The 22,394-nt window shown below is 44.3% G+C and overlaps 1 protein-coding gene across 1 annotated transcript in view; it reads left to right on the top strand.

Moving 5' to 3' along the window:
- Positions 1 to 22,394, top strand: part of TRABD2B (TraB domain containing 2B) — a 237,770-nt gene that overhangs the window by 209,301 nt on the left and 6,075 nt on the right. Inside the window, exon 6 of the mRNA XM_075616275.1 lies at positions 1,669 to 1,926. Coding sequence (XP_075472390.1) covers positions 1,669 to 1,926 — 258 coding nt within the window. The remainder of the gene's footprint in view (positions 1 to 1,668; positions 1,927 to 22,394) is intronic.

The following is a 22,394-nucleotide window of genomic DNA, read 5'->3' as shown; positions in this document are numbered from 1 at the left end:
CCTCCAACTGTCCTGTGCCTCTGGACTCCACTTTTGGTCCTCAGAACCGTCCCCTAAAAACCGTCTGAGGACCAACAGTGGAGTCCAGAGGCACAGTGCAGGGACATCTGCATATATATATATATATATATATATATATATATATATATATACATATACAGGCATACCTCGCTTTAAGGACACTCACTTTAAGTACACTCGCGAGTAAGTACATATCGCCCAATAGGCAAACGGCAGCTCGCGCATGCGCCTGTCAGCACGTCCTGAACAGCAATAACGACTCCCTACCTGTACCAAAGCTGTGCGCAAGCGGGGAGATTATAGAGCCTGTTACAAAGGCGTTATTTACATCAGTTATGCACGTTTATGACGATTGCAGTACAGTACATGCATCGATATGTGGGAAAAAGTAGTGCTTCACTTTAAGTACATTTTCGCTTTACATACATGCTCCGGTCCCATTGCGTATGTTAATGCGGGGTATGCCTGTATATATATATATACACACATATATATATATATACACATACATACATACATACACACACATATGGGGCTATGTGTGGGAAATCTAAAGGGAACTTTACACAGTGATTATGAAATTAATAGAAACAAGGCTGGAATACTAACTGGGATAGAGGGAGAAATATTTTCCCTACCAACCTTTTTTATGTTAAGCTGAATGACTTTTTCTAGTTTACATGAAATACTGTATGTGTGCCTGGACTTCCAACACCGAAATGGTTCCATACTTTCACTTTTCCCAAGTGAAAAAAACAAAACATGATTTGGTTTGAATTAGCGATCCCAGTGTTAGACATAACCCTATTTGTAAAGTGGAGAAAGCTGGGAGTGTTAACTGTAATACCCCGATTTCAGATTTAGAAACAGAATGGAGTCAAGAGTGAAATTATAAACAGTGCTCCAGCAGGTTTAAATTAGAAGAGGGCTTTACAAAGTTGAATGTGTTACATTTAAATGCACTGCTTTTTAAACATTATTTTTAGTGTTTTACAATTGTAACAGGGCAAAAAGGGGAGTGATTTGTGTCCCTTAATTATGGCATACTTATGTATTTAAACATCAGCATATGCTCTATTAATACTCTTCCTCTAATACTTTATTATTTTCATTCTTATTTTTTATATACTGCAAGACTCATAATCCGCTCTTATTAGCATACTCATATTAAAATACAAGGAATTAATTATACAATGTAACCTTGACAGACACTAAACAGGAGGCACAGGGACATATTTTGGGGTCTTTCTGCAGGTAGGGAGATTGATCCAGCGTTTATTGAGATTGGTCTACCTAATATGTGTCATGTGGCTGCTCCCCTAACTGCTCACATTGCCCTAGTTTCCAAAATCTGTTTCCACTCAGGAAGAATTTCATCATAGTTTCCTGCGAAGTGAATATTTGTCTGCTTGCCTGTTAACCTTTTCACTGTCGTAGGGGCTATGAATTAATTGTGGAAGGGGTTAAATGAAGTGTATATTTGTACATTGTTACGTATACAGTTGCATGCATGTACACACAGCACTTTACACAATCCACCGGGTTTATAACACAACACATTCAATGGTAACATTAGGAGAAAACCATCCCTGCCCTGAAGAGCTTACAATCTAAGGGATGTCATGTTTTTGCTTCCTTGTTTTCCAGCACAAGACCGCACGCAAAGCCGGCCTCCGGCGAGTCCTTGGCTACAGACTCCCCTGCAATGAGGTACTTTGATCATGTACCCTCCTCGTCCTCATTCCCCGAGGACTCCGATGATGACATGCTGCCTCCTCACCTCCTGTTACCGGACAGTATTAGTCAGCTGGAGGAGTTTGGGCGACAGAGCAACTGGCACAGGAAGCATCACAAGAACCAGCGACGGCGGCAGTTCAACGACCTGTGGGTCCGCTTGGAAGACAGGTTTGTAGTCCTTATATTCTCAGCTAACAGGCAATTTCATTTCGGGAGGCAGTGACCTCAGTGAGATCTTACTTACATGCCAATCAACAACTACAAATTACTTTTATGTACACAAGTACACTTGGAAATAGTTTTTAAAATACATAGATTGTAAGCTCTGTGGGAAGGGGTTCCCTTTGCTAACTCATGTTTCTACGTGTGTTTCACTAATTGCATTATTATTCCCTATTTTCTACTGTCTGTTTTGTAAAGCGGGGAGAACATTGTTTGCGCAATATAAATATACTAAATCATTTAAACATTTTTTACTGTTGCTGATTATTTTGCCTAAATATTGCCTGCAGCCTGAATCCAAAATGCTGGAATCTCACCCTGTCTTAGGCTGCGTCCATAGGACTGCAGCCGTGCGGAGGCGCGCGGAGGCTGAGGGAAAGCGGGTGCTTTCCCTGGCCTTGCCCGTGGGGCGTGTCGGTTGGGGGGGGGCTGTGACGTCATGGAGCTGGTTCGCCCTCATGGGGCGAACCGCTCACGTGACTGGCCCTGCGCTCCCGTGAGCGCCAAATCTAATCTAGCGCCAAATCTAAAAATGTAATAAGACACACGCGTCCGCACGCATGCGGAAGCGTGCGCTAGCCCCTGCTAAAGCCGCTCTCATTGCGGCTGTAGGGTCTAACTGAGAAGCGTCAGCTCACCTTAGCACGGGTCAGCGCCTAAGCGCTGACCCTGGACGCAGCCTAAGACTCTCTCAGAATGATGCTCAGGGTCAGTCTGACCAATGTCTGGAAGTCTCCACTATACTCTGGGTAATTAGACTGCTGCAGCTGTGTGTGCAGCTAGTATTGAACCGGACTGTCCTGTATTTGGACACTGTCCAGTAAAAAATGAGAGGTAATACTGGACAAGCATGTGTCCGGAATTACCTCTCTGGACATAGTGACCTGACCGGCTTGGGGGGCCGTGGGATTTCCCTGAGCGAGGAGAGTGCAGGGATGTTGCTAGGCGGCTGGGTAATGTAACCAATCAGGAGGAGGTGTCAGGAGCCTGGGGGTGGGTGCAAGGAGAGGAGGAAACAGTATGAAGCGGAAAGAGGTGAGATTTGTGTGTGTGTCTCTCGGGCATGTCACACCTTTCACCATTGTGTCCAGTATTTTTGGAGAAGCCGTCTGGCTTGGGCCGCAGACAGATTTCACGGGGCCCAGGACTAGAGTTAGACTCGCCCCCCCCCCCCCCTTTTCCCATGTATTTCTCTCCCCTCCATCTCACTCCCTCACCTCTCTCTCCCCTCCTCCATCTATTACCCCACTCACTCAATCCCTCCTCCCTCGCATGTATTTCTCTCCCCTGCTTCTCAATCTTACTCCCTCTTTTCCGCACTAACTCCCTCCTTCACCCCCTCTCTTACAACCTCTCTCTCTCCCTTCCCCGCTCTGTTAATCACCTTACTCTCACTCAATCAATCACCCCTCCTCACTCATTACCTCCCCCCTCACACAGTCCCCCCACAAAATACTGTACATACCAAAAAACACCACCCCCCAGGTACAAAAAACCTCCCCACCCCCCAAATACATACATACATACAACCCCCCACAACCCAAATACATACCAAACTCCTCCCCACCCCCAAGATACATAGAACCCCCTCCACCCAAATACGTATTTAAAGAAAAAAAAACACCCCCAAATACATATATAAGAAAAACTCACCCCCCAAATACATATAAAAAAAAACCTCATCCCCAAATACATATAAACCCCGGCCCACACCGAATATATATATATATATATATATATATATATATATATATATATATATATATATATTTATTTATATATAAGAAACACCCCCAAATACATATAAAAAAATCCCACCCCCCAAATACATATATAAACCCCACCCCCAAATACTGCACGTGGCAACCCTACTCCCAGTTGCAGAAGTGCAGCAATAAGTGAGTATTCGTCTAGTAAGCGAAAAGCACAGGGGAAAAGCAGAAGTAAGGAGAGGATGATCCACTGAGCTGCATATATTTCCTAAAAACTATGAGACATTTAGGGTTGTTTAAATAAAATGGATAGTGGCGATCGGGCACCACCACATGGAAACTCGTATTGACTTCACTGCCGATTAGGAACTGCTGCACCTCGTGAAAACTCCAATTGACTTCAGTGAGAGTTTCTGTGGGGTACTGTCCGGTCTGCACTATTGCCCTTTAATGACTATAGCCCCCCTTGTGTCCTGCCTTGTATGTGACAATTTGTTTTTTACAGCATCGAGCAGGGGGTCTCCGGAACTGGAACCCATTAATTTCAGCTCTGGGGACCCCCTACTTCCGGAGACACTTACCTCCAAAGTAGGTGCTGTTGGCCGTTCCGTCTTAGCAAGCAGGGGTTTAAAGCTTCCGCGTCACATGGGGCGATAGAAAGCCGCACCAATGATGACACGGCTTCCTATTGGTCTATTCCTCGATCTTTAAACAGCGGACATATTGTGGTAGCCGAGGAGAGCTGCTACCGGCACCTAATTTGGAGGTAAGTATCTCCGGAAGCAGGGGGTCTCCAGTGCTTAACTTAACGGGGTTCAGCTAATGCTTCAATACTATATTTAAAAAACACCAGTGTTGCAAGCTTCCAAAATATACAAAGCAGAAATGATGAGTAAATGTTATCTAGAAGTCGTTCAGGTCTGTGATGCAACTCCTGCTTAAAACTCACTTTAGGATGCAAGATGATTTGGTTGTCAAATGGTTAAACACTAATGCTAACACAAAAACCTTGCTCATTCAGTAATGAATTTAAATGAGAGTGCCAATAAGTGTGCTCTCTTTTATTATGAAACCATGACAAAAAAAAAATGTAATTCCAGTGGAGCAATGTGGTAATGGCTGAATGTTGCCATTTGAACCAAACGTTTCATTTCCTCTAACTGCATCTGAAAGGTAAATTCCATGGCGTGGAATGTGATACCTTCTCATTAACATGGGGAAATAATTACTTGCTAAAAGCCAGACTGCCCAGTTCTAAGGCATCTCGTGGTGACATCATTTGTGGCCATATGGGGGAATTTAACATTGAAATTTTCTACACCGATGACGCAAAATATTCTATCTGGCGAAAAAAGATGCATCGTGTTTGTGTACATATTTTCCCAAGCGGCATTGTAAAATTGCAAGCAAGTTCTACCTAGTTTCTGTGGATTTTTGTTGATTTTCTTACATTTTTTTAAATAATTATTTTCAAGATAAAATGAAGGCTAAAATGAAGACTAAGGGGTTTATTTTAGTAGCTCCAAAGGTGTCGTCCTTCTCCTCCTCCGCCACAACCACGCAAAAGCCCTATTTCAGGCTCTGGAGGCAACTCGCAATTTCTCTCTCGCCTGCTTTAAGGTGACGGGGAAAAGAATGTGAGTTGTTAAAAGCGATTTAGCTTTTTGCAGTTTTTCGGAGCTACGAGAATACAGCGAGTTTGCAAAAAATACAAGTTTGGTCATTGCGCCCGGATTGGCACTGCCGGGATGAACACGCTTGTAAAAAAAGCATTTTTCACACAGTTTGGACATGCGAGAAGGGCTTACAGAATAGCAAAACATACAAATTCACTTCTAAAGTGCACTTTAGAAGCAGTTTGTCACAATTCGGAGCTACTAGAATAGGCCCCTAAGTATTTTCAGTTACGAAGACTTGTCAGTGTAAAACATTCATAGTCCATAAAAAAGTACAAGTGTGGATATATTTCCTTCCATATATTTGATTGCACTAATTTGTCCACAACGTTGTATTGTTCTACTTTCTCTGAAAATTCAAAATGTGAGACTCCCCGATCACGTTCCCTAAAGCAGGGGTGCTCAACTCCAGTCCTCACCCCCCCCCCCCCTCCCCTCAACAGGTCAGGTTTTCAGGATATCCCTGCTTCAGCACAGGTGGATCAGTCATAAACTGAGCTTCTGATTAAGCTACCTGTGCTTAAGCAGAGATATCCTGAAAACCTGACCTGTTGGTGGCCCTTGGGGGCTGGAGTTGAGCACCCCTGCTGTAGAGAACTGTTTGTAAGTGTCAGGAGGAGTCGTTATGCTCGATGCTCTCTGACCTTAATGAAGATAATCAATAGGTTAAAAACAATCTCTTTCCATGGGAGAAAACCGCAGGTGTTTTTTTTTAACAAAACCCCAAAACTGCAGAGAATTGTCACTGGAGTGGAACAGGAAGAGAAAATCAAATGGAAGACAATGGACTGCATCAAAGGCTTTGTTAACCCATTCGCTGCCAGAGAGGTAATAGCAAAACAAAAGTCGACATTGACATGAGAACTACAGGAGCGCAGAACGTTAAACTCCCCTACAAAAACACGCCATTCCATTGTTACGTACTACAAAATCACGGGGAAAACTAAAAAAAAGTATTTGTAGCGCTACGAGATAAGCTCCCAAGTGCAAAAATGCATCAAACTAATCAAATATATAATTTCTAAATCAAATAAATTGTAACATTAGTTATTGTGAGCTGATAAAATGTTGGCAGACCAATATACTGTAACACAGCTGGTGCAGCGCTAATCACATTGCCCTCCACTCTGGGCAAGTTCATGCGTCTTTAGAAAGTTCCAAAATAATGCGCTCCTTGCTAGTGTCAGAACCAGTGACTCACAGACACTTACTCACAGACAGCTGTTCGACCTTTTGGGTCTCTTCAGGAAACCAGCCTCACACGGAAGAGACCCACAAGGTCAAAACAGCTGTCCGGAGTAATTTATCCAAACGTGTAGGAGTGGTACACACTGACCTGAGGTTGGATTGCAGCCCTTACTGATGTCACGGAAGCGCAGTAGTTAGCAGAAGTAATGCCGGCTGTACCACGCGATTGTGAGCAGTGCGGAGAACGCTGTCCGGCACTGTGAGAAAGCAGAGTCTGCAGCTCGGCTGAGTCGAGGAACCTGTGCAGGACCGTGACTGGAGTGAAAGAGTTGGATCGGCAACCCCCGGAGATTGTACAATGCCATTAAGAACTTGTAGTATGTGAGCGAGACCATTGGATGGTACTAATATATCTTACACTTTTGAAACATATAACGCTATTGGTTCGCTTGTGTTCTTCTCGTGTCTTTTATAATTGGCCCCTTTCTATGTTAAATGCGAGTCTGTCTGTTTGTCATTTATTCTTACACTACCAAGGAGCGCACGATTTCGGAACTTTTCAAGTCATGGGGTCCTCGGTGTACCAGACCCTATGACGTAGTAGCGTCCAAAGGATTATAATTAGAATAACAGGTTACACGTATGTAAAATATCAGGACGCATCTGCAGATTTGTTGTAGGATGTGATACCTTGTCTAGAACCAACATTACTAGAGAATATGGAATTACCCAGTATACCGAGGCTGCTAACAGGTAGTGCACACACTTTATGGCAACTTGATTGAAGAGAGACCCAGCAATGATTAATGAAACAATAAGCCTCCGGTATTGAAAACAGGGAGTTGGGTAATAGTAAGCCGGATAGAGGTACAGGGGGACACCTCCCTAAGGGGCGCCCCCAAGTAAATCACAGCCCGGCACTAACCGCCTCAATAATCTCCCTGAAATACCGCGTGGAGGTTAGGAGTACTCACGAAAAAGCCGTCCCTGTTGGTGCAGGGAATTCTGCAGCGGCTTCCTCCTCTGGTGTAGCTGGCGTCAGCGTGCTCCGCCGGAAATGATGACACAGGAAGAAGGGGGTAAGATGGTCCGTGGTTCACAGCAACTTCAGCAGCCAACGCATGGATGTCTAAAAAAACTTTATTGATCGCTAGCAGCAAACATCAGGCAACCACTCTAACATGTTTCGTCCAGGCTATGGACTTTTTCAAAGAGTGTTGCCTGATGTTTGCTGCTAGCGATCAATAAAGTTTTTTTAGACATCCATGCGTTGGCTGCTGAAGTTGCTGTGAACCACGGACCATCTTACCCCCTTCTTCTAGAACCAACATTAGATTTCTTCACAGATGTGTTTAGTGCTTTCCAAACGTCACTTTTTCTAGTGACTGTTCTGTCAAAAGATTGGCTTCAACAGAAAAATTACTGGTGTTTCACAGGTGTTTTCCCTCTCAAAAGAATGGCTTTTAATCATTGACAATTCTACTTGTCTTCGAGCCCCAATACACAACTAAAGAAAACCTAATAAGGCTCTTGTTTTAAACAGTGCTCCATATCAAATCAGCCATTTATCAGAACAGACAGCTGCCAATGTAATGGTTTCCAGGTGTAAAAAACAATTTCAATGAAATATTTTTTTTTTTCATTTTTCCTTTGTTAAAAGTGATTTTTTGTGTAAATGTTTGTAGCTGAAGGGAATTTGAGAAATAGCTCATTGTGCATCGTTGTGAAATTCTGTGAACTATGTGAAGCCTTCTGTTGAACTCATGGGGTTGGAAAGAATTTCTATGCAATTTGTTGCAGATGAGAAGTTAATCTGATACTTTCTAGACCAGCCAGGTAGGTGAAGTAAGGATGGCAAACTCCTAATGACACACAAGATGCTAAGCGATGCTAATCAACTTCACTTCACTTTAGCTTGTAGGGTTCCCATGTTAAAATGGACAAGTAGTAAAGAGTGACACACTGTGCTCATTTGCATGTCATTACCCAGAATCCCTGGCTGCAGTGGAAGCACTGTTTCCTAAGCCAGGGGGGTGCAATCTTTTCCCCCTGCACCCCCTGCCGTCTGTCCCCCTCTCCTCGCCCCCCCCTTACCTTGATTCAGACGTCCTGGCGTCATGACGTCACGTTGTCATGGCAACGTGACGTCACATGACCCCGCAGTGTCATTTGACACCGCGTTGCCATGGCGACGCGTCGCCAGGAGCGTCTGAATCAAGGTAAGTCAAGTTTACAGAGGCCCTGCAGCTCCCCCGGCATTAATTTAAATTCCTTCGGGAAGCGCGCGGGGGCCTCTGTAAACTCTGCGCCCCCGCAGTGAATCTCGCGCCCCCCACTTTGTGCTGTCCTAAGCGATAATGGGGCAAAGAAAGGGTTGCAGACCTGTCTGAAACATGTAAATGCATCATGTGGTGTTTTTTATTTACTGTACTCCCTTTACTGAAAGATGAGCCTGTAATGACAGACACCGTTAATCCCTGAGGTCTCTGTTTTTGTGCGTGCTGCACCCAGCCACCTTTGTCCTGCTTTGACCAGCTACGAAGAATGTAAACTCCAAACAGAACATGCGGTCACAGGGCGACACTGCACAGAAATATCCTCTCCTTGGAAGGTGCATTACATGTGCAATTAGTTTTCTTATTTTGTGCCATGGTAGCTGCTTGATGACAAGTCTTGTTAGGTTTCTCTAGGCCTGTCTGCTGTAGTGTAAATAACGTCTGGTTGGGCTTCAGTTGCAGCAGCATGTGTTTGACATGTTTCGGGTCTGTGTATCAAAGCAGACTACATTGTTTAGCACAGGGGTGGCCAACTCCAGTCCTCAAGGGCCACCAGCAGGTCAAGTTTTAAGAATATCCCTGCTTCAGCGCAGGTGGCTCAATCAGTGGCTCAGTCGAAGAAACAAACTTTGGTCAGTGTTTCATTTATTATTTTTATCTTGATTTTTTTTGTTCTTCTTGCCTTGTCATCAGCAATTCTAAAACGTTGAAAAAATGGCAACGTAGCCAGTCAGAGAGGCCTTCCTAGCAACGCATCCTTATCACCTGACCTATCATTACTGAGCCACTGACTGAGCCACCTGTGCTAAAGCAGGGATATCCCTAATACCTGGCCTGTTGGTGGCCCTTGATGAGGGGAGTTGGCCACCCCTGGTTTAGCACCTTGCAACGGTCCGCGATTGACCCTTAGGCCTCGGACATGGTCAAAAAGACCGTGCTGAGGCGCGCTGAGGGGAAACATTATCCCTATCAGCGCGGCTTTAGATGGCGCTTCCGCAGGCGTGCGGAGGCGTGTGGAAATGCAGGAGACAGGCAAGTTTAAATTTTGCCGCTCATGCAAGCGCAGGGCCGGTCACGTGACTGCCAGAAGCCAATGGCAGTCCGTGATGTCGGCGCCGTGACGTGGCGCCCTAGCCCCACCTCTCGGCCCGCCTCCATGCCCGCCTCCCACCCTGCACACAAGCGCGCTCGCTGACCCTCATGCAGGGAGAAGAAAAATCTCCTGCGTGAGCAGGTGAGCATGAGCGTCAGCGCTGCCCAGCGCCGCTCCCTGCACCATGTCCCAGGCCTTAGAGAGAGAGAAGGGGAGAGGGAGCACCCTGGGGAAGATGGAATTACAACTGAAATCCTAAAGGAGCTGGTGGAAGAGTAGAGAAAATCCACGCAGAAACTCTTTACATGCTGCTTGAGGAACAGGAAAATTCCAGAACAATGCAGTAATTCCGTAGTTATCCTCATCCACAAGAAAAGAGACAAAGAAGACCTCAAGAACCACAGCCCAAGTAATCTCATTTGATTCTCTAATTGCTGCATGAGACCCTGGATTTTGCCCAGCCTAAAACAAGTGGGATTTTGCAGTGGAAACAACTAGAAGTGATTTCACAAAGTAAGGAATACAATCTACCATGCAGTTTAAGATTCGTAGATTAGAAAAAAGCATATGATTCTGTCCACACCTTAGTGGTTTTAAAGGCATGAAGAAGACAAAGTATTGAAGAAGCATACATTGATAGTATAAAGAACATTTACAAGAATGCCACACCAACCCATAGATTACATGAAGATGCAAGCAATATAAGGATCAGCCAGGGAGTGCGACGGGAGACACCATGTCACCAAAGCTTTTCACAGCAACACTTGAAGAATTGCTGAAGACATGGAATTTGTAAGACAAAGTAATCAAAATCAATAGTGAAAACTTGTCACCTATGAATTGCAGATTACGTTTTTTTAACAACAAATCAAGATGACTTTAAGCAACAAAATCACAGAACTCACCGAAGCAAGTAAGAGGGCCTCCTTAAAAATCTTGGCAAGATGAAAGTGATGTTGTACAAATGTGTCAACTCTACAAAGATTTAGAGAGAGGGAGTGGCTCAGTGAGTAAAGACACTGGCTGGCATTGAGGGTTTGAAGCAGGGGAACCTGGTTCAATTCCTGGTGTTGGCTCCTTTTGACCTTTGGCAAGTGACTTTATCTCCCTGTGCCTCAGGCGCCAAAAACATAGCTCCATGGGTCAGGGACCTGTGCCTGCAAAATGTCTCTGTAAAGCAACCAATCAGAAAAAGAAAAAGGTTTACATTGAATATACAACAAAAACCAGTATGTAAGTGCACCTAAAGTGCACTAAATGAGGATGTGGAGTTTAAAAGAAAAACCATTGGGGGATACCGAGCAGAGCACCCCACTTAAGGCCCACTGGGAAGTGAATGCAGCTTCCTGCCCAGTGGCCAGAGCGTGGGTGTACTTTGCTCGGATATGGGAGTGCACCAGCACTAGGCCTGGCAGGTAAGGGATACCTACCTCCCCAGCCAAATGTGGCTATGTACCTCCTGTATGGTGCAGTTGCATCAAAAAGTTAGCATTTTTCTCTCTCTGAAACGTGGCATATTTATGAAGTGTATTTCTACTGTTTTAGAACTTGTTGCATGCTGCGCTAAAAATTACTTTCGCCGCCTTTAAGGTGACGGAGGAAAACAATGCATAAAACCATCAAGAAAAGTAGCGCAAGATGCACATTTTTTAATACATAGACCTGCACCAATATGGAAAGGTAACCCCACCCTAACTCCTGCCACTTGCTGAATAAATGCTTCATCACGTTGCAGGCAGACATACTCGAATAACGATTGCGCCAACATTCTGCCTTTGATACATACAGTAGACTCGAGCCTTATGTCTATAGTACCTTGGCAAGCAAATATCAATAGATAGGAAAACAATAGGAGAAAGAAGATGGGATGGAGCAGCTTTAAAAGAAACAAGACAATCTTCCAAGGGAACCTTCCACTATGTCTCAAAAGGAAAGTGTTTGACCCGTGTGTTCTGCCAGTACTCACGTACAGTATAAATTTGAAATTGAAAATGTAAATGCAAAAATAATTCAGAAGCTTCAGACAGTGCAAAGACGTACGGAGCAATGTATGCTGAGTTTTACCTGGAGAGACAGGAAAAGAAGTACTGGGTTGGAAAGTCTGTGCCATCATTAGGAGGGGGAAGAAATTACAAATGGCAGAGGGCTGGACATATCCAAAAAGAAATGACCATCATTGAACAAAGATGGTACTCAACTGGATTACAAGGGATATCAAAAGACCAAGACGATGACCAAAAGCACCTTGAGCAGCAAATTCTAAAGAACTACAGACATAAACTAAACTCAAGATGGCAGGTTGGAAATCTTTACTGGCTCAATGCTTAACCCTGTGTTGACTGTAAGTAGAGATAATATAGACGGTGCAGTTCCACATAAGACCAAATAGAACGTATGGTAGTGATAGTAGTGATATGTCAAGAGTGGAGTGGGTGTGTCTGTTAGTCTCGTTTGCACTTTCTCAATGATACGGTAATGAGATTAATTGGCACTCCCTTCACGTAAAAGAAACCCCTGGAAGGACGGGACAGGAATAGGGAGAAATAACTTACTGGCGAGGTAGTAAAAAAACAAAGCCAACAAAAATAATTTCAAAATATCTATGCTTCTTGCGTGTCACTTAGATTTAACCTATTGAACCACTACATTACATATCACTGCATTTAGCTCAGTGTGGTCCTGCAGGGGGCTGCATCTTTATTATTTCACTTTTCATTTGGATGCTGTTGACACAATAACATAAAACAGCTCATTATAACATCTTCCTGTAAACCTCTGCTCCAGATTGTTTTAGGAACCTCTAGAGCATGTGATACAGAAAATACATGTCTTCTAATCTCTTCTTGAACTCCACCCAAGACCACCCAAATATTGTGACTTTGCAAATCAAAGTTGTTTCCAATGTGAACTGATTTTCTTCCCTTGAGTGTATAATGATAAAGTCCAAGGCTTTCAGTGGAACGACATGTTTTTTACCCTCATGGAATAGTTGAAACATAATTGCATCTTTAAGCGATTACACGTGAATTAGGGGGAAAGGCCGCGTTGAAGAATTTCTGATAAAAACACGAATGTATCCAGATATTCTTAAGCTTGTTTGACATCTTAAAAAGGTAACCTAATGACAAGATGTGCTTTGTACTGTAGCAGGATCCTCAACGTGTTCCCCCTGGGAGAGAGAAGAGAGGGGGGATATGATAGGAGATGTTTCTTATGTACTGAACTGTATGTAGTGCTGTTTTTTTTTACAATGGTGCTAGTCGTTTTACTGCCAATCGACAAATAGATATAAATAGATGAAATAATGCTGAAGGGTTCACGGGCTTTATACATTAAGCCAGGGGTTCTCAACTCCAGTCCTCAAGACCCCCCAACAGGTCTGGTTTTCAGGATATCCCTGCTTCAGCACAGGTGGCTCAATCAGTGCCTCAGTCAATGATTGAGCCACCTGTGCTGAAGCAGGCTTTTCGACTGAGTCACCGATTGAGCCACCTGTGCCGAAGCAGGGATATCCTTAAAACCTGACCTGTTGGTGGGTCTTGAGGACCCCTGTAAAATTGTTTCCCCGTTCTGGGAAAGATTTTAATCCAAAGAAAGAGAAAAAGAATGGTGCGCTGATAAAAGGGACCCTGAAAATAGTTAACCCAAAATATGGGAAGAATAAATGGCCCTATGTAAAAATAAAAACAACTTGAACAATTGTGGAAGGCTAAAAAGAATATACACAAATAGTAGAAAAATATAAATAAATATATAAGAATAAATACAACGACAGAATGAATATTTAACACATGGATGTGTGTGACATGAACCAAAGGGAGTTACTAAGTGGGTGAAAAGCAGACTGATAATGGTAAAAAAATTGGGTAATTAGGTCAATTCGAAAAAGATTTGTTGAGGTAAGTGTCCTTGTGGTTTGCCAAACATCAAATGCTGCCTTAAAAAATACTAAGGATAACCACTCCTTAGTGTAGAAGTAGCATCAAAAGAAAAAAGGAGAAAAGGCGCAAAAGTTTGGCAGAAAGTAGTTGTTTATAGTTAGGGTGAAAGATATAAAAGCACACAATGCAAAAATAGTCTATTTATTTGTGTTTTGCATTGTGTGCTTTTATATTTTTCACTCCAACTATAAACAACTACTTTTTGCCAAACTTTTGCGCCTTTTCTCCTTTAAAATTTTAATCCCATTCAAATAAATGTCAGATGTAAAGAGCTCGTTTGTCAGGGTTCGTCCATTTAACGTTATCCGGGGAGGTTTTTGCAAAGTCCGATATAGGGAAGGGCAGGAAAAAATTACTTTGAGAGACTCGAAGTTTGAGAAAGCTTATTATAATAAGTGTGTAAAATACGCCGATATTATATTATGATGTATGACAAGTTCAGGCATTAAGGGCAAAGTACGTTGGCCCTAATTTAATATGCTGTAAAGCTGCTTCCCCGTGATAGGAAATAGTTCAGCTCCATTTTAATGAAAGGGATTAACCTTTTCTCCATTGACGCAGGATGCCACTATCGAATATACTAAAGCCCCAGAATCTCACCCCACATATACAGCATATCCTGTGTCACTGCCTGCTGCCGTATCACGTCATACAAGGTCGGGCAACAGGGGGAGCGTCGGGGCAACCTGGAAATTAGGCCAAATTTTTACAATTGGCGGCCTGGCACGTTTCACGGGAGAGAGAGTGGAGAGGGATATGGGGAATGAGAGAGAGGTGGGGGAGAGACTGAGTGGGAGTGGGGAGAGAGGGGAGAAGTGTGGTGGAGAGATGGGGAGAGTGAGAAAAAGGGAGAGGGAGGAACAGCAAAACGTTTTGCCAAGCCTCAAAGGGCTAATAATGTCACAAAATTAGGCTTCGAGGTTGCTACGTCGCAAGCTTTCAGCAGACAGCGAGCGAAACACATTGTGCACCCAGTGTTAAGTCTTATTAAGTGAATCCAGCGATTTTAGAGATATTGCAAATTAGCACATCAAATAAAGTTGCACATTAGCTTTATGCCGGCGATACCGCTTGCGGAATCGACTCGGCCGTAGCTTGGGTTTATTTCGCAGGGTTTGCAACCTGTGCAAATGTTTCACACGTGTCTAATGGCGAGGCTTGCAAAGCGCGGCGCAGTGTATCACATTCGGTGATATACAGCTCGTAACCAGGGGTCTATGTATCAAGGCAATTTTGGAGCAAAATTAGGACATTTTCTCCCTGCACCTATGAATGAAAGCATTTTGCTCCAATTATGCACTAACGTGGATCTTGGGGAGCGTCAGTAGGAGGAGTTGAGGAAAGTTACATGGTGCACAGGTTATAATGACCACTTTTTTACCCCCTATAAAGCCTCCACATCCATGGGAGTTGACGTGGGACTAGGCGTGTGGGGGTTAGGTACGCTGGGACTAGAGGTGCAGGGGTTAGGTGCGCCAGGACTAGGCGTGCGGGGGTGCTGCAGCCCCACTCTCCCCTCCCTCCGAGTTTATACTTTTTTTCATTATGGATATGTATTTATGTTACTGATTTCGTACGTACAGCACCCCCACCCAAATATTAGTTCCTGCGCTCCTGTCCCCATCTAAGGTGGCGTCAGATGTAAGAAAGTTTTCTGACATACTCTACATCTCTGTCTAAAAAAAAAAGAAGCAGTGTGTCTAAACACCTCTACGTTGATACATAGGGTATATGTATGAAGGCAAAAGTGGTGTAATCCTGGGGCAACCATATTTGTACTGGCAAAAAACTGGGCCAAATGCCGTGCACACGCAGACGCGAGCACAGACTGCGCATGTGCGAATGACGAGCGCTGACGGCGCATGTGCAATGAGTGCTTGCTGGCCGCACATGCGCAATCAGACTTTCCTGGCCGCATATGCATATGTGCGATCGGTTCCTGCCAACCGTTTGTGCGCATGCGTGTCCAGCACACAGAAAAAACGGAACAGTGGGCAGAAAAGTCGGGACCCTAGGACGAACGGCAAAAAACTGGGACTGTCCTGGCTAAACCGGGACGTCTGGTCACCCTAACTATACTGTATGTATAAAAGAAAAAAAATTCCATTTAAATCAATAGGGTTTTTTTCTTTGATACATCTGTAGCAATGTTTTTGTCCTAGAATTGCCTTGATCTATATAACCCAGTGTAAGTAAGCATGGAAGCAGTGTGCTTCTGGCTTCTCTGGCAGCGCGAGCGTTAATTACTTGATGGTCACGGCTTCCAGCAAGAAACATCCAGCGATCGGAAAGGAGCAGCAGAGCCAAGCAAGGAGAATGTCAATATAAAATCCTTTCACACTAAGGAGGACGCCAAGAGCAATTAAGCCTCCAGTTTCTACCAAAACTAGTAAAAACAAACAGCTGTAACGGAGAAAATGTTTATTCTGCATCTGACAAAAAAATCTGCATAGTAAAAAAAAACAAAAAACCTTCAAGGATCTTGGCAAGAGACTGATTCCGACTTACATTAACCCATTGCTAGACAAGGTTATTGTAGGTGTGTAAGTGAGAGGTGGCCCTTTAATGTACCAGGAGGTGAGTGTGAATTGTGCTGAGCTCCTCATATCTCTCCAGTTTCAGAGGCTAAGAATGAGCACTATCATTTTCTCTAAAGAGATTGTACACCATACATATACTGTACTGAACTTGTATGCTATACATATACTATACTGCAGGGGTGCGCAAAGTTCCTGAGCTGCGCCCCCCTGCCTGGCAGCCCCAGCGCTCGCAACCCCCATCCCTGTCCTAGGCGTCATTAATGTGACGCACGTTGCCATGGCGACGCGTGGTTGAAGAGCCGGCAAAGTGCAGGTAAGGGAGTTATTAATTTAAATGCCTTTGGGAAAAGCGAGGGAACTCTGTAACCGCTGCGCCCCCCCTAGAAAATCTTGCGCCCCCTGTTTGCACACACATGCTATACTGTACTTGCACACCATACATATACTATATACTGTAGCAGGGGTGGCCAACTTCAGTCCTCAAGGGCCACCAACAGGCTAGGTATTAGGGAGCATTCCAGCTTCAGGACAGGTGGCTCAATCATTATGACTGAGCCAATGCTTGAGTCACCTGTGCTGAAGCAGGGTTATTTTTAAAACCTGACCTGTTGGTGGTAAATCAGGGGTAGCCAACTCCAGTCCTCAAGAGCTACCAACAGGTCAGGTTTTCAAGATATCCCTGTTACAGCAGAGGTGGTCAATCAATGACCTGACCTGTTGGTAGCTCTTGAGGACTGGAGTTGGCTACCGCTGATCTAAATAGTATGTGAGTCAAAAGCGAAAAGAACATATACAAAGAGGTTAGTGTATGTGTGAATCGACCCTTGGTGTTTTCACTGCTTAGTGCCCTCTTATCACAAGAGATAAGCTCCTTTTGGGACAGATTTCCTGCCATTGACTGTTGGAACTGCTTTCTGCAATTTTGTATTCCTGTCCCTGCTGAACATGGCGTGCCGGGAGATGCCGGGAGATGCCGGGAGATGCAGGGAGATGCCGGGAGATGCAGGGAGATGCCGGGAGATGCCGGGAGATGCAGGGAGAAGCCGGGTGTGTTTACAGAATGGCATATTCACACAAATATTACAATATTTATTACAGGACATACTTGAAAACGAGAGGTAACTCTCAATGTATTACCTCCTGGTAAAACATTGTTATAAATAAATAAATATACATCAAATATTCCCGCAGACTTGAAACCCGATGTGGTGTGCCAGGTAGCGTCTCCCTTTTACTCCATCAGTCATTGGACTGTGCCCTGACAGTCCAAATAATAATCATTTTATTTCATATAGCGCTTTTCTCCCAACAGGACTCAAAGTGCTTCACAATTACAGTACCGTGCACAGGGTGCAGCATATAGGAACGTTGCAGTCACAGTCCCTGCCCAGATGAGCGTACACTCTATGATTTTGGTCCCTGAGGCACAGGTAGATAAAGTGACTTACCCAAGGTCACAAGGAGCTGACACCGGGAATTGAACCAGGCTCCCCTGATTAGAGCCACACCTTCTAGGCAGGAAGACATTCACTTGCATAGACAAGCACTTCTCAGCAGACCTGCCATCAGGTACGCCATCGCCCAGCAAGCGGAGGGGGGTGGTGTGCAGGCCAAAGAGAGGGGGGGGGGATTAGGGGTCAGAGGACCTTACCTGGATTGACCCATTTAGTCAACAGGGAGCGGGGGCACGTCAGAAGGAAGGCAACTTCTGTGGTCAGCTGGGACCCTTTTTCCTCCACCGGACCCGGGGTGGCTGTCCCTCCCTGGTGACGGCCCTGCTTCTTACTAAATATGGGTCACAGTAATGTCTTGTAGGAGAACATCTTTCAAGTTCAAAAATGTCTTACACTTACACATCAAAGGCTTTCATGCAGCCACCTCTGCGGTGGAGACCCAGCAGTGCATTGCTAGCACTTTGTTTTGCAGATAAAACTATCCAGTGGAAATGCAGCTCAGCCCCCTGCAGACACCACTGGATGGGCGCATGTTATATGGTGTATTGTATTGTATTGTATTGTATGTCTTTCTTTATATAGCACCATTAATGTACATAGCGCTTCACAGTAGTAAATCATATAAATAACAAATGATATAAATAACAGGTCATGTGAATAAGTGCTTCAGACATAAAAGTAACATTAAGGAAGAGGTGTCCCTGCTCCGAGGAGCTTACAATCTAATTGGTAGGTAGAACGTACAGAGACAGTAGGAGGGAGTTCTGTTAAGTGCGTCTGCAGGGGGCCAAGCTTTATGTATCATGTGTCCAGTATTATCCATTTTGCTTTTCATATGCTTCTTTAAGCAAATGTGTCTTAAGGTGGGTCTTAAAGGTGGATAGAGAGGGTGCTAGTCGGGTATTGAGGGGAAGGGCATTCCAGAGGTGCGGGGCAGTCAGTGAGAAAGGTTTAGGACGGGAGAGGGCTTAAGATACAAAGGGGGTAGAAAGAAAACATTCTTGAGAAGAACGCAAGAGTCGGGATGGTGCATAGCGAGAAATTAGGGCTGAGATGTATGGAGGAGCAGAAGAGTGTAAAGCTTTAAAAGTGAGGAGGAGAATTGAGTGTGAGATGCAGGATTTGATCGGAAGTCAGGAGAGGGATTTCAGGAGGGGAGACGCGGAGACAGATTTAGGAAAGAGTAGAGCGATTCTGGCAGCAGCGTTTAGGATAGATTTTAGGGGAGACAGGTGAGAGGCAGGAAGGCCAGACAGCAGGAGGTTACAGTAATCAAGACGGGAGAGAATGAGGGCCTGAGTCAGAGTTTTAGCAGTCGAGCAACAGAGGAAAGGGCGTATTTTTGTGATATTCCAGAGGAAAAAGCAACAGGTTTTAGAAACGTTTTGCATGTGAGAGGAGAATGTGAGAGAGGAGTCGAGTGTGACCCCTAAGCAGCATGCTTGGGCTACTGGGTGAATGATCGTACTTCCAACAGTAATGTGGAAGTAGGTAGTAGGGCCAGGTTTGGGAGGAAGTATGAGGAGCTCTGATTTTGCCATGTTAAGTTTATAGCGACCGAGGGCCATCCAGGATGATATAGCAGATAGACATTCAGAAACTTTGGTTTGTACAGCAGGTGTAAGGTCGGGGTTGAAAAGTAAATTTGTGTGTCGTCAGCACAGAGGTGATATTTAAACCCAAGAGATGTTATTAGGTCACCTAGAGAAAGTGTGTACAGAGAAAAGAGAAGAGGTCCCAGGACAGAGCCCTGGGGTACCCCCACAGAGCGATTAATAGAGGAGGAGGAGGGGTGTTAGCAGAAGAGACACTGAAAGTACGATGGGAGAGGTAAGAGGAAATCCAGGATAGAGTTTTGTTTCGAATACCAAGAGTATGGAGAATGTGAAGGAGAAGAGGGTGGTCCACGGTGTCAAATGCTGCAGAGAGGTCGAGTAATATGAGCAGAGTGTAATGACCTCTGTCTTTGGCAACATGGCGGTCATCAGTTATTTTAGTGAGGGCTGTTTCAGTGGAGTGAGCAGTGTGGAAGCCAGATTGTAGATTGTCTAGGAGTAAATAGGTGTTGAGAAAATGGAGCAAGCGAGAGAATACAAGATGTTCAAGGAGTTTAGAGGCAAAAGGCAGGAGGGAGACAGGTCGATAGTTAGAAAGACAGGTAGGGTCAAGCTTGCTGTTTTTGAGTAATGGTATAACTGTTGCATGCTTGAAAGAGGATGGAAAGGTACCAGAGTAGAGGGAGGCGTTAAAAATGTGTGTGAGCGTAGGGATTATAGTAGGATCAAGAGGTTTTAGGAGATGGGAGGGAATGGGGTCAAGAGAGCAAGTGGTAGAGGGGGAAGAGGAGATCAACAGTGACACATCCTCCTCTGATACAGTGGAAAAAGAGTCAAGTAAGGCAGGAGGAGAGTTAGGAAGAGGTGTAGGATGGAGGAGGAAACAAAGGGGATTTTCTGACGTATGGATTCCACCTTTTCCTTAAAATAGTCAGCAAAGTCCTGAGGTGAGATGGCGGAAGAAGAGGAGGCAGCCGAGGGTGGTTTGAGTAGAGAGTCAAAGACAGAGAAGATTCGGCATGGGTTAGTCTTGTGCGTATTCACTCATATGTGTGTAATAACTTTCTTGGAGTACATAGCGGAGTTGTTGCAGGATTTAAGTAAAAGTCCCACTGACCCCAATTTTATTTGTAACCAATGTCTTTTCATTTGCCTTTTCCATCCTGATAATATACAGACGTCATTGTGGAATCCTTGAAACACGTGTAAATCTGCAAAAACACTGAGTTGGGATCTTCTGTAATTTCAATAAAACTGTTATACATTTTAACTCAGCGATGATCGCTGCAGCCAACTCGCTGTTGCCGATCAGCCCCTGAGGGCGCCTCGACGCAAAGGTAACCCCTAACCTCACCCCTTACCCCAAAAGCCCATAACGTTAGGTTCTTACCCTAACCTATTAACCCTTTACCCTAAAACCCTAACCTTAATCCCTTACCCTAAATCCCCTAACCTTAACCCCTTACCATAAAAGCTCAGCTCCTTACCCTAAATCCCATAAAGTTAATCACTTAATAACTTACCTTAAAGGCGAGACAGCCTGCAGCGAGCTGCCCTCAGTGGTAGTGTGATGGCTGTGGAGAGATGGCCGGCGGTGAGTAGACAGCGGAGAGACAGCTGGCGGTGAGTTGGCTGTGGAGAGACGGCGGGTGGTGAGTTGGCTGGGGCAAGTTGTCCCATTCCGATAATCAGTGCCTTCTCGGACACAGCGATGCTGCCATTCTTTCCCCAGTTTAGTGTGCAGCCCTCTGCATGTCCTTAGGGCAGCGAAAGGTTTAAAAATCAAGTAAAGAGGACTTTGTTAAGTATTACAGAGCATGAAGATTTAGGTGCAAACATAAAGATGATTTAGCTATTATAAGGTGTGACGAGTGATTTTTAGCGTGCCTTTATAAAAAGGAATGCAAACCTTAAATCTTTTCTATGGAAAATGTAGCTGAAGTAGCCTGCCAGGATTTTCACATTAAGCACAGATTGTGCAGTAAATTTAACCTAGGCAACTGTACAAAATAAATAGAGTATAAACCGAATATGGATGTGAATATGGGACAACAAATGCACAGTTCTCTAGCGCTCCCCATTTTACGTGGTAAGTCCTAAATTTCAGGGCCAGGCTCCCTACATACCACTTGAATTATTCCAAGTTGGACTAAGCTGTAGCTGAAAAGCATTGAGCTACAGTATATCATCAGCACAGACAGTATCATACATGGCACATTCTACTGGGGCAGGAGGCTCATAGTTTTTGTGTGAGTCTTTGACGGCTCCTGGACAATGCTTCTGCCTAGTGGAAACATGCGGGCATCTTCTGAGCCTGTAGATCGACCTTCTCTTTCTCGCTGGTAAACACTAAACTAATGTAATAGAAATCCAGGGGAAAATAAACGATATAAACTACTTGGAAATGGCAGTAGAATTCTTTCCATGAAATATTAATTGAACATACTATGCTTGTGGATGAAAGGAAAATGCCTTTCAACATTTATAGGCATGGGAACGTTTTAACAGTCTCCTATAGCACTTCTTCAAATCTTGGGTATGCCAGACAGCGTGTGGGGTTTTGGCTATTAGGATGTGTGTATATATAAGCCTGCACACACACAGCGCTCTTCACTGCAAGGTTTTAGTGAGTTGAGGTTTGTAATGTAGCACAAGAATTTGTGATTGATTTGTTTTTTCGCAAGTACAAAAATAAAAAAAAGAGTCCAACATTTCCCAAACTTGCTTTCAAAAGTAACAATGCACAGCCAGCAGTGGTATTCAACAAAAAGGACGTACAGAGCTGCTCAAACTCTCTCCCAAAAAGCACTCTCAGAGATATTCATATGCTTTTTATAGGGAGTGTAAAACAATCTAGTAGCCCTATTGGCCCTGGGGGAGAGTAGGTTCATCGTAAGTAGTGATATCGTTCTATACAATTTTCTCTGCTGAGTTATATTGAGTTATACTGTGCCAACATTGCCATTGAATCCTATATA

This window comes from Ascaphus truei, chromosome 10 (assembly GCF_040206685.1).
Source record: "Ascaphus truei isolate aAscTru1 chromosome 10, aAscTru1.hap1, whole genome shotgun sequence".
NCBI classification, from domain to species: domain Eukaryota; kingdom Metazoa; phylum Chordata; class Amphibia; order Anura; family Ascaphidae; genus Ascaphus; species Ascaphus truei.
Note: the sequence above shows the minus strand (reverse complement) of the source record. Positions and strands in the feature narration are given on the sequence as shown.